Source organism: Etheostoma spectabile, chromosome 3, assembly GCF_008692095.1.
Source record: "Etheostoma spectabile isolate EspeVRDwgs_2016 chromosome 3, UIUC_Espe_1.0, whole genome shotgun sequence".
In the NCBI taxonomy this organism is placed as follows: domain Eukaryota; kingdom Metazoa; phylum Chordata; class Actinopteri; order Perciformes; family Percidae; genus Etheostoma; species Etheostoma spectabile.
Genome location: NC_045735.1, coordinates 2,168,486 through 2,181,612, shown reverse-complemented (window position 1 = coordinate 2,181,612; position 13,127 = coordinate 2,168,486). Strand labels below are relative to the sequence as shown.

At 40.7% G+C, this 13,127-nt stretch overlaps 2 protein-coding genes across 3 annotated transcripts in view; both read left to right on the top strand.

The window, feature by feature from the left end:
• The window catches only part of tyw1 (tRNA-yW synthesizing protein 1 homolog (S. cerevisiae)), a 68,872-nt gene that overhangs the window by 46,304 nt on the left and 9,441 nt on the right, over positions 1-13,127 (top strand). Inside the window, exon 16 of one of the 2 annotated variants that reach the window (XM_032512054.1) lies at positions 4,230-4,473. In XM_032512054.1, coding sequence (XP_032367945.1) covers positions 4,230-4,451 — 222 coding nt within the window. In that variant the 3' untranslated portion in view covers positions 4,452-4,473. Of the gene's footprint in view, positions 1-4,229; positions 5,159-13,127 lie in introns of those variants that run through there. The other variant, XM_032512053.1, reaches the window with a different exon arrangement.
• Positions 3,791-13,127, top strand: part of caln1 (calneuron 1) — an 84,015-nt gene continuing 74,678 nt past the window's right edge. The window contains exon 1 of the mRNA XM_032512089.1: positions 3,791-3,808. The gene's annotated coding sequence lies outside the window, so the exon portion shown is untranslated. The remainder of the gene's footprint in view (positions 3,809-13,127) is intronic.

Here is a 13,127-nt window from a genome sequence, read left to right as displayed (position 1 = left end):
TTATTTTCCATTCTCTTCCATTCATCTCAATCCTATTTCTCTCAGAGGACGCTGTAATTAAAACAACAGTCACTAACCTCCCAGAGATAATTAACACTTTTTACAGTCAAACATCCTGTCAGATTTATTTATATTTCTTATTACTATAAGGAACGATGTCTTTAAATATACATCAGAAATGCTCTTCTAGCTGTCAAATCATGACACTGAGTTTTTAAGATGTTCAAAGTGCATTCAACAAGTATGTTAACTATTATCTGCACTTTTGATGCAGTCATGCCATGTCAGTAAAAAATACTAGTACCTCCCATTATTACAAAATATGAGTGTACATGCATTATTTTAAGATGATTGCCATTGTTAGCTTCATAGTCACACCAGTCTAAATGTGCTGTTTTTAGCATGTTACATACAGTATTTATAGTGGTTTGTTGACAAGTGGAACCAGATACATGTGGATAGCTCCTTCCCAGTTGGTTGAAACATTTGTATTAGTGTTGGGATTGGATTTGATTTAGTTGCAATTTTTGCCTATGTTAGTTGGTTTTGGGATCCATTTTATCACTACTTTGCTGAGTTCTCTGAGTTTTCACCAAGTGTGAGAAATTGTAGCTGTCCAAAATTCTCCTCTGACTTGTAATTACAACTAGACGGTACATGGTAACTTTAGGCTTTTGACACTCTGCTGCTCGTTTGTGCCACATGGCAGGAAGGCAGCATTTTTTTCCTTGGTGGATGTTTTGTGGCATGTTTCAGAAAGCCAATGTGCAACACAAAATATGTACCCTTGCTTATAGAAAGGAAGATGACGTACCTGAAAAATAATTTGAGTTGCTGTTCAAAGGTTGCTCAAGTTGATTGGCTAAGGAAATGTCTCTATTATAATCTCTATAATATCTATTCAGCCAAATATGCAGCAGCAACTCAGTGCCTTTAGGCATGTAGACATGAAGTTCAAACTAAGCATTGGAATGGGGAAGACGGGCTGGTTTGAGTATTTCAGAAATATGCTGATCTATTGGGATTGTCACGTGGAACCATCTCTAGGGTTTACATAGATTGGTGCAACAAAAAAATAAAATATCCAGTGGGCAGCAGTTCTCTGGGCGAAAATGCCTCATTGATGACAGAGGTCAGAGGACAATGGCCAGACTGACAAGAATGGCCATATCTGAACGCACAAACCGTCAAACCTTGAAACAGATGGGCTACATAAGCAGAAGATCACACCCAGTTCCACTCCTGCCAGCTAAGAACAGGAACTCTCCATAATGGGACAATAGAGGTTTAGAAATACGTTGCCTGGTCTGATGAGTCTTGATTTCTGCTGCAACATTCAGAGGCTTTGGTCAGAATTTTCATTAAAGCATGGATCCATCCTACCTTATACCAATCGTTTAGGGTGGTGGTGGTAATGCAATAGTGTGGGGGATATGTTTTAGGCAAACTGTGGGCCATGTACCAATTAATCATTGTTCAATTGTCATGATCCAGTATTGTTGCTGACCATGTCTCTCCTTTTATGACCACAGTGTACCCGTCTGCTAATGGCTATGAGTTCACTCTTCTACTCAAATGGCCTCAGTCACCTGTGTGTGTGTGTGTGTGTGTGTGTGTGTGTGTGTGTGTGTGTGTGTGTGTGTGTGTGTGTGTGTGTGTGTGTGTGTGTGTGTGTGTTATGTGTGTGTGTGTGTGTGTGTACTGTATCCTGTATCTAAATAGAAGATTTCTTCCTATTTTTTTGTCTCTAGAGAGAGCACAGGAAATCTAATTTACAGAGTGGATACCATGGTAAAAAAAGATGGTCTTCCATGGTGTGCGTGTGCTAGCTGATTGGCATGTGCTCATACATGAAGGCACCTCCTGCTGTGTTTAGAGAACAAAGCTGTCCTCAGTGATCCACAGCAAAGACGCTGTTAGTAAAACCAACAGGCCGTCTTGTTCTCATCTCAGACAGCTCATCAGCCTCGCTTTGTTGCTTAGAGACTGAAATTGTTTGCCGAGATGCCGGCTGAACAAATATCAACCCTTCTCATTACCAGAAACATTAACTCCCAATAGGCGCTGCTTTCATTTTCTCCCCGTTTCTCGAGCCTCATTAGCAATGCATTGGGTCGCTTTTCTGTACGGGCTGAGGCATGCACAAGGCATCTAAAGACGAGCACTCAAAAGCTTAATGTCATGACTCCCTCAGTCGGACGTCATCTCCAGCAGGAAAGTCTTTAACTTGGCAAATAAATGTTAGTCCTTCGTGAGTACATTTTGTGTTATTTTGAGATTCTGTTTGAGAAAGTCAGTGATGTAATACTATGTATTTTGTGTTAATTAACAGTTGTAGAAGCTGTTTGGCATCTGAGAGTTTTAAAGAAGCAAGCCACAGTGCATACATGGGAGTCTGGCCAAAGCCCCCCTGAACCTGAAAGAGCTTTTAGATGCTGAGACCTAAAAGCACAGCAGTCATCCCCTGTGACAGCTTAGCACCATTTTGCATCCAGTCGCAGCTTTTCAAAACAAAACCCACGAGTGAGTTAAAGTCATGGCGGACCATTTTAAAGATTAGACTCTGCTGCCATATACACCACCAAACGTCAGAGGAAAGGTTGTAACACCTACTTTGCTTGCTCTCTGTTTCGTCTCTTTCCCATATTTGCAGACAACAAGGGAAACATCGTATTGTATCAACTGGGGAGCACTGTTGCATGCTGGGAAAATAGAGGTCAGACTCTTCACCCTGTTTGCTGATTTGAGAAGACAGCCAGCGTTAGAGAGGCAGAGGGATGTTAGAAGCTTTTTCCTCAATGAGAAACATACAAGCTGTTCTATCTGTCTCTCTCTGGTAGTTAGTGTGCCTCTCACAAACTAACACACACTTTTTTTCTGGCTTTTTATTTTAAGAAAGATGGATAGTGAGCTGGATGAAGGAGCAAGAAGCATTGATTGATAACTGGAAAAATGTGAGAAGGACGTGGGATTGGTAAATCTGCAACCATTTAAAAAGGCAATAAGCTAACAGCAAGTGGCAGGTGTGAAGGGAGACACTCTATAATCACTGTTGGTCTTTTCGATCACATCTTTAAAGTCACACTTTTCTTTTTCAGTGTTACTTCCTCTCAGTGTTTGCCCACTTATTTCTCTCTCTGTATCTGAGCATATGGCTACCATTTAAATGGTTGTATAAGTAAGTGTGTGTGTGTATAAGATTGCTATTTTTTATGAGCTGTGTGTATGTGCAGGTCCTTCAAATATATACCATTATAAATTATCTAAAATGATAACAAAGTTTCAAATACAGTTTTAGAGATCTTCTTTTCCCATCATGACACAACCGATTATTTGATAAAATAATAAAGACGGAGGGTATGATGTATTTGCTATAAGACAACTATATGGACCATGGTAACTGGTGGTTATGCTTTAAATAATTTATCAGCTAAGGAAAAAAAAAATGTTTTTCATAACGATGGCCAATTGAAGAAGAGAACCAGCAGTGCTATCTTTCCATATGCACCAGTTGGATTGGTTTTGATGTTATACATTTTATTACAAATGTTTTACTCCTATTTTACACTGGGCGTCTGCGCTGCGTTCGGGGCGCGTTGCATGTCCCACGAGCAATCTCGGCCATTCAAGTCAATGCTTGGTTATACTCACCAGGTCTATTTTCACGCGAGCGCAGGCCGTTCGGACAGCCGGGCCGGAAGTGAAACAGCCAGAGTATCAATATACCAAGACCCCCCCCCCACACACACACACACACACACACACACACACACACACACACACACACACACACACACACACACACACAGTATCTTATGCGTCTCCTCTACAACACCACGGACAAACATAATCGACATCACAGATCTTTTTTGTGACAACGCCAGAAAAGAGAGGGCATGGAGTTTAATTACCGGAGTGCTTGGAGTGGGAGGTAGATACTAACTTAATAAACTCGTAATTTTTCGGGAAAGAACTTGTAGGGATGATCAAATCTGCGAGTTGGGAGCAAGACGCTCTGCTTCTGAGGCGCTCCCGGTGTGGTATGGCGCGTGGCGGAGGTCGGAACAAAACCGAAATGCAGAAAAGACGCGCCTCGAGGAAAATCAGGATTGGAGAAATCTTAATGAATGGCTGTCGGAGTCCTGCAGCTTTCCGTAAACACTGTCTGAATTACTGCCGCTCACTCATCTACCACCTTGTCTCTCTCTCCCTGCTCTGTGTTCTTTCAGTTCAAGGTGGATGGCGAGTGGTGGACATGGATCAACTACGAGCGTTTCCAGGAGCTGGTCCAGGCTCATGAGGAGAGTGGGGGAAAGCGGGGCTTCTCAGCCTTGGACTACATGGCCAAGACGCCCCGCTGGGCTCTGTTCGGAGCCAATGAGCAAGGTTTTGACCCCGCCGACACACGCTTCCAACGACGCAACAAAAGCAAAGACATTTCAGGATGCTGATAGATGTGAGAGAGAGCGAGAGGTAGGATGAAGAGAACGAGTACTAATCGCCAAATCAAAAAATAAATAATAACGTAGGGTTCAACGGTTTTATTCCTATCCTCTTTGAGTTTCAGAGAGTTTTACTGTCCCCAGCTGCCCTCATTCTCACTTAAACTCTTTTGCCCTCGTTTCATTTCTCTTCAATTTGGATCTTTTATTTTATTGGTGTGAGCTCTAAGATCAGCCAAAAACTGTCAGAATTAATTTCTCTAAACTCATTTTCTAGACATTCCCCTTCACTTTCACTTTAAGTGCTTCTTTTACTTCCTGTACATAGATCTTTGATACTCTCCTCTTTTTTTGAAGAGGTTATTATAATAAATGTTGATGGCTCTGATCTGTTAAACAATCTGGCAGCACTTTGGAAGTGTTACACAGTTAAAGTTGGGAGTTTGTGCCATTATCATCATTTCAGACTTTTGTTTTTAATATTCCAGGTTCTACTGTAGTTAGGCAGCTGTACAGCTCAGGACATGATAAGCGTGTAAGGAATCCAGATGTAAAATTCAAGTCCATTTTGTTTTTTTAATTGAATGTAAAACCAGATGTTAATGTTTAAGTCCATTTTGATTTGTTTTGTAAGATCTGTAATGTTGCAGTGATTCCCTGTTGGGAGAAACAGCAGGTGTGGGGATATATCACTATAATAAATAGATGAGGAATAATCTGCTTTGTCATTTGTGACTTTTATATCCAGAATACGTACAGTACACACAGGTGCATTCTGGAAGACATCAATTTGTCTTATTTATTTATTTTTTCCGTTGACAAAGTGGGAAGTTGACATTTTAAGACTACAGTAATTGTGACAAAAGCTTTCTGGGCTGCACTTAGAGGCCAAAAGCACAGCTCTAATTGAACAAGGATGGAGGCAGAGGTGAAGCTCAAAAGGGAAACAGTACAGTCACTACTATTATTCTTCTCAAAGTTCTTTCAGAGGTAATTCATTGTTACTGTAGTTCAGAAATATAAAGCTGCAGTCAAGGTATTTGTGATTGAATTGTTTTTGTGTGTGTTTTATAACAAAATGGAATTACATAAAGAATAGAAGAATTACATACAAAATAGTTGACACATTGTACAGGACTTGTATTATCTGATTTTAACAATAACATAACAGAGCAAGGGACATAAACTGTTATTAACTCTGCCATGGAGGTTATGTTTTCGTTTCGGTTTTTCAGAAGGACTACAGAAATATTACTGGCCCAATTTCCATTAAACTTGGTGGAATGGTGTAGCTTGGGCCAAGGAAGAACCCTTTACATTTTTGAGGAGTTCTGAATCACAGGTTGGATACACAAATCGTTTTTCAATTAGTTAACATTGCTAAATAGTGCATTTGCAGACTGATCTCATGAAATGGCGTATGTATGACACGCCAATTCGTATGCCATTGTTGGCTTGTTATCAAGACGCATACTTTACATGCTTTTTATGGTGTTTATCAATGTCTTTCGGCCTCCACTGACTGACATTACCTTGCGATGGTGTGTGAATTTCACCCAGGAGACCCGGGGATCGTGTGCCGCATATCACGTTTCCTTGTTGGTTTGTTTTGTACCAAAGCCAACCTCGTTTTTCTTTTCCTAAACTCAACCACTTCTTTGTTTCCTAAACCCAACGTTTCCTAAACTCAACCTTCACTTTCTTCTCTCGACAAGACGGCAAGTGGTGAAAACAAGGCAAGTGGGGTGTATGTTTACCCGCTGTATACAGTATGGACATATACGCGGATAGCTCAAAATGGGAATAATTGTAAAAAAGAGTTCCTAACTTGGGAAACGGTACCAGCCGAGGAGCATGTGAAAGCACCGTTTGCCTTGACAAAGGTCTACGCTTTCCGAATCCCAGTCTAGTTTTTACGGTAATTGCAGCTTTAGAAAGTGTTTATCAAATCTAAAATCTTCTTTTTCTCTTTCCAATGTTCCAATATTTTTTGTTTTGTTGTCCATAGTGTAGCTTAAGTGCTTTGCCTCTCCTGGACATCTAGGTATGACCTTTTGTTTAGGATTTCTGCATCACAAAGTCAGATAGAAAACACAGCAGGATGCAAAGCTGTGGAGGCCTAAACCACTTATGTCGACTGAAGTAAGTGAAACTACGGTCCACAGCGCTACAGCTCTTCTGGTTATTCCTCCAAATACTATAAGCAACATTGCATCTGTAAGGGTGGCGAGGTTTTGTCTGAACTTGTTTTAAATCCAATGTTTTTGATCGTTTATTTCTATTAGAGCAATCAGAACCAACTTCATGTTCTACTCTAATGAAGGTGTTGTTTGGGAAGATGTTTGGGGGAACTAAAAGACTGAATCGGAGTGGAATCTTCACTTCCATCAGTGTAATTACCAAACATGGGCAGGAAAACAAGATCGTCTGGCTGCTGCACAAAATGAAACAAAACCTTCCAGTCCCTGTTCCATAATAAATTGCTTGTTTTCATCCTAACAGTTATTTTTTGTCTCAATGTCTCACCACCCTTCAGACAGAAGTAATCTGCACTTCAAACACTTCAGTGTGGATACAGATAGAACCTGGCCCTGGTGAGTTGTCTGAATGTGGGAAACCTGAGTTTTCAGTGCCTTACACAAAGCACACGAGAGAGCACACTCCTCAGTGGGTAAACTGTAGATAATTGAGGTTGCGGAGTGTCAAATCATATAACTATAAATATGTAGCAGGGAGGACATTGGTTTAATTACCTGTAAACAAGACAGGAAAGTTGATGAGTAACACTCAGATTATCATGATGGATCAGGACGATGGGTAATGGCTCAGGTTTGGGAGGTGCTTGTGCATCCTACGCAAGAATTGGCGGTTCTACATTCAATTACACCCCGGGCGAGATACCCTATGAGCGTGAAACACAAACTAAAAGTAAAACCTGACCTTTCTGGCCTTTCTTGATGCAAAATCATCAATGATGTTATCTTATGAGCATGGTTGACCTAAGGTAAGACTTGATCAACATTTGGGGGGACCCAGCAACTTGGCCCCTTTAAAAAAAAAAGTAGCCAAAAAAACGTTTGCATTTCAGAACCTTAGGAAATGGACTGCGCCCGACACAAACACACACACGCCTATTAACTCGATAATAAAGCCATAAAGTAGGCTATCTTTCAACTCATGACAGCTCTGCGCACGGCATCTTCTCAGCAAGCAGGACGCCTGCAGGGGGGCGCAAACGATAATACAGTAGAAAAACACTTTGAGGATTTATTTTTAAGTGCTTGTGCCGCGCCCCAAGTGTCATAAAAAAGGCCGCCCCGGGTGTGTAAAAGTAAAGATAATAACCCCTGCTTTGTCCATGCCAGAAAACCACTACTGTGTGCCAGTGTTTTTATTTTTTACATCGACAATTTGTTCTTGTTTTTCTTTTTTTCAAGTAATTATGTCAAAAAGCAAAAAAAATGTCAAACCTGCTACCCTTTGTTATTCCCAATACAGCCTGTAATAATTTATGAGGTTTGTGCAATAAACATACTTGAAAAAAAAAAGATGAAGTCATTATGTCATTGGACAGTCATGAGAAACCAGGCTGCGGACACATTTCAAACTCAATATTCATACAGATTTATTCCGTCATTAATTATTTTAATGTGTGTATATATGGTGTGAAAGTGACAAAATGAGTCAATTTGAGGGTGTTTGTTACGAAGAGTATTTCAAAGTGGGTTTTATCTTTACTTTTTCCACCTTTGACATCCCCTTCTTACTCGAAGAATATGGAATTTACCAAGCACTTCCATGGGAGAGAAAACATTTTGAAGTATGTATATATAACTCTTTTCTTACCAGAGACAGCTTTGACCTTAGTGGGAGAAATGGCATCAATAACATTTGTAATTGAAATTATCTACAAGCTCAGTGACTGAGAGCCCAGAGAGGGCGGGTGTGGAGGAGAAAAGCTGAATGAATGATTCACTGGTGTTTTCAGCGATATTTCTGATTACCTTTGTTTGGACACTTTTTGTGGACAGAGATAGTGCCGTTAAAGAAAACACAGGAATGATCAGAGAGAGCAACTTCAGTCACCACAACCTTGTAAATACCCTTGGAGATAATCAAGTCCAGAGTGTGCCCCTTATTGTACGTGGGCTCCGTCACATGCTGAGTCACTCCATAGTTCTCAAAAACACAACACAGTTCTTTGGTCCCTCAGTCCTGGGGGTTGTCAACATGAATGTTGATATCACCAGCAATAATTACACAGTCAAAGTTAATACAGATTATAGACAGCAGTTCAGTAAAGTCATCAAAGTATTAAGGTATTTAGGTAGCCCAGACTCTAATCTCTCCTATTGTCACATACAGAATATGACATTATCATCCACATATTTTCCTGGGAGCACACCACAGTCCCAGAAGTGTTACATAATTTTTGTCATAATGTGAATGCATGCAATGAGGATTTTTGAATGAGAAATGTGTTTTTATCATCCTTCAGCAATCCTCTCTTTACACTAGAGTGACAAATACTTAATTACTGAGACCCACTCAAACAGAAAAGATAACAGTAATTGTTTTTAACAGAAAGAGTGTGCATGCTTTGTAGGAGGCCTGAGAGGGAAACTGAAAGGGGATCACATCCGATTTAGTTGTCTTCTGAAAATTACAGTTATACTGTTTATACAAGTATGTATCACACACACATTGCTCACTTTTTAAATCCCACACATCAAGAACTGGATCATAAGCCTCAAACCTCTCTTAATAAGCATTTAGCTAAAACATATGTGGAGCTAAAAAGCACACACACTTGGCTGTGCCCGAACGACAGATGGAGACTTAAATGGGTTCAGTTCATCCAAAAATGTGTTGTACTGTGGTTCCTTCGCTGAATTTGCTGCACTTTAACAGGCCATTTGAAAGGAAGGATTCAATACAAAGGAGATATTTTTTGCTTTTATGAAAATAGAATGTATTTATTTTGATTTCAGTTTGGAGTCCAAGATAACTCGCTGGAAGCCCACAAAATAAGAGAGAAAAAATAATTTTTCCTATTGGCGAGATATCCATCAAAGTTAAATATGTGCCCACGTACAGCTAATATTCTCACAGGTTGTATTGTTTGCTGAGCAGAGGTCATCTTGGTCGTTTGTCGTTGGAACAGCAGGGTGTCCACTGAGCCCCCGACATAGACAGTTGGAAAAACAAAGCTGTAGCTGGTGATACTTTTCTCCACTTTTGTCCCATAGGCTTTCCCATCCATGTTTAAGTTGCTGGTTGTGTGGAAGAGCTCAGCCCATGATTGCAAGGCTATGAACAGTTTGCGTGTGAGTCCATATGTCACGCTTCCACTCAGCACTCGGACTCTGTGATAATCCGTATATTTATAAAGGGGATGTCTGAATGCGTTCCTAAAGCTAATGTGCCCAAAACGCAAGGGTATGTGAAAGTGATAATGGTTCTTGCACATTCCTGGTAAATGTGTTGGAGGATGTTATCTGTGAGATTTTTCATGTGTGTCAGATAGAGAAGGGGGGGTGGATCACAGACGGCTCTGCACCACCACCAGCTCAAACCATTACTCCATGCCCCTTCTTCCCCTCAGCTTCTGTGTGCGTGCATGTGCTGTTTATCACTGTGTATTCATGTGCATCTGTTTGTGAATGTGTGTAATGTTTGGGCCAGATGTCCTGAGAATCTGGGCTCCGAGCAGTCCTCCATGCAGCTCATCCTGACAGTGTCCATCTGTAACCCAGCACCATTCTGGGCTGATGTAGGTGAGTCCTATTTTTGCACCAGTTTCTGCTGAATGGGATTTCCCATGAGACCTATAAGAACAAAGGCATATTTTAAAAACAATATATATTCTTTTTCTAGTGGGCCTCTCACAAACAACTAGATGCAGTGTGCGTGCATGTGTGTACACGTGTACGTGCGTGCGTTTGACCATGTAGTTTGATCTGAGTGAATCAGTGTCGAGTATTTCTATCTGTAGTCTAAAATGTCTGAAAAGGGGGACCTATAAACGGCCCGCACCCACATGTTTATGTCTGCGCCTGTTCAGATGCCTTTGTGAATGTGCGCGGCTTCGCCTCTGACTGTACACGAATGCATTGAGACGTGCAGGGATGAACTTGTCGGCACTCAGTCAAACCAACAGATTTGAGGAGAGCAGGAGCCAAATGTTAAGCTCCCTTTGCCAGAGAGGAAATTGCTCAAAATGACATCAGCAGCCCAAAACAAATTTAAATACAATGGACATCCTTGCCCAGTATCACACGAAAGAAACTTTGGTCATTGTTGCATTGGACACTGCAAAATGTGAATGCAGTGGATGTGCACCTTGTTGTAACTTTATATTCCCTCAACTAGTACTTCATTGTACACCAGTTAGTCTCGCATTGCCAGACCTTTCTCCACAGCAATGCGGAGGAGGGTCTGGCTAGTCCACACAGCCTGGTTTACTGGCATTTCTTTTTCGATCACTGTTGATGGAGTTGTTAATATCCAATATTCGACACGGGCAGCGCTAAGCGCCTGACAGGGCCACGGTGCCTCTGCGAAAAAACCTCGGGAGGGAAGTTTGTGTGCGTTCAAAAGTTGTTTCAGTTGGGCAACAGAAAGCTCAGATTGGACAGATAGTCTTGCTAGCTGTCTGGATTTACCCTGCAGAGATCTGAGGAGCAGGTAACCATAGTCCTCAGAAATCCACCAGAGTTTAGAATACCAACACAGAGAAAGCAGATGGTAATGGACTGTGTCGTGGTAATAGATTATATACGGGTAAACTACTACGGATACATTTATCATTCCCTCTGAATTCTTTTTTTTTCCAATAATAATCATATTTTCCTATACAATAATGGTGTAAATAATTGAAACAGTGTAATGGAAGCAATCACCTCAGAGCTGCTTTAGCAGGAAAAGCATGGCCCTCATGCTGAGAATGTGTTTGTAATCTGAATTTCTCTCTGCTTTAGCTGTATTGATGCCTCTTTGTCCTTGACCACAATCATTTTTCACCTCACTTGAAGCATCAGTGGAGCTCAGTTGTGATTACAAGCCAGCAACACAACTGTTCTGTCAACAGACAAACACACCTGACCTCCTGTGCTTTGGGAGTTTACTAAATTAATTGTACTCACTCACTTATCATCTTGTCAAAAATGCAACTGGCTCAATACTCACATTTGTCCCCAAAAGTATAAAGCTAACACTCAGAAGTATAGATACTAGGGTTTAAAAAGACTTCTGTAAAAGTTGAAGGAAGGAGTAGAGGTAAAAAGTCTGCTGTAAAATGCAGTAATTACTCCAGTAAAGTATAGATGCCCAAATAGTCTACTTAAGGAAGCACCTCTGCCGTTTTCTGCCTGATAGTGCTGCTTCTGTGTGAGACAGGTGCTGTAAGGGAACAACCTTGATTAGCTCAAATGCCAAGCCTCTCTTTAAAAGTGACTCAATTAACCAAATGACCGTCTAATGAAGGCATCGCCTTGCATATTGATGCTTGATTTTCGAACGAGGATTTGCATTCAAATGGCGTAATGAATTCTCGCTTGACAACTGACTGGCGGTAAATCACACAGCAATGCGATGCATCATAGAAAATCTGTCTCAATAATGAGTGTTGAAATGCGTTCGGGGTGCAGAGCGATCAGGAGTGATATGTGCTAATTGCCTGCTGTGTGTCCTGGATCATTCATTATCTTCTCGGGCTCCGCTGTCATATTGTCTGTTTCGCAACTAATTGAAAGGGGAACAGTCCACGCAAACGGTTTGCACCCTCATAAGCAGTTAAAACATTAGTTCAAAGGTTTTAGACCTTCACTATCTTTTATGTATCATCTATGAACTGTATGTATCATCTTTCTATGGACAACCAATCCTATTCAGATTATTACATTTCTCAAGTGGCTAAACTGACACCATTGATGATGACCTGCATTTGACTGCTGTTTAGGTCTTAGTGGAAAACACTTAGTTTTACAAAAAAAGTAAAACCTCTGCATCCTAAAATGTAATGCTAAACAAAAGCCTTGCAATAATCACCACCTAACGTAAAATGAAAGAGTTGTTTAGGTGTTGACTCAGTCTTATTGTAATTTTAAGGCTTTTAGTTATGGTGTGGTGTAGAAAAAGATGGCAAGAGACAATGTTGCATCCATGTGCTGAAAGAGCACCGATAAGACATTAAGATTTTTTCCTTTTTCCTCACTTTGCATTAAAGATAGAATTCAGAAATGCAAAAACAGCAATGGAGCAATTTAGATCATAATCTGCCATTCCCGTGAGACATTGTTGAATAGTGTTGTACAGTTAAGTCAAGCTGCATTAAAAAAAACAGTTGTCACCTGCTATTTATGTTCCATACATGTCCAACGCAACATCTTAGCACATGAAAAGGAATTGACTTTGTTACATTGTAATATTTAGAGAGAAAGGGAGGACCAATAACATATGCTATGTGTGGATATAGGTGGAGGACACCAAGATGGGAATGAAACCCAAATAAGATAAAGATTGAGATTGAAACTCTTCTGTCTTTTCACTTCTTAAATCACATGATATCCCACAGAGAGAGTGCATGTGTGCACATGTGTTCAGAGAAATCAATGGTGGGTATCAGGTGAAGCATATTTTCTTGTAACCTTTATTTCCTGTCTTCTGCAATGAGCTGTTAAGGCT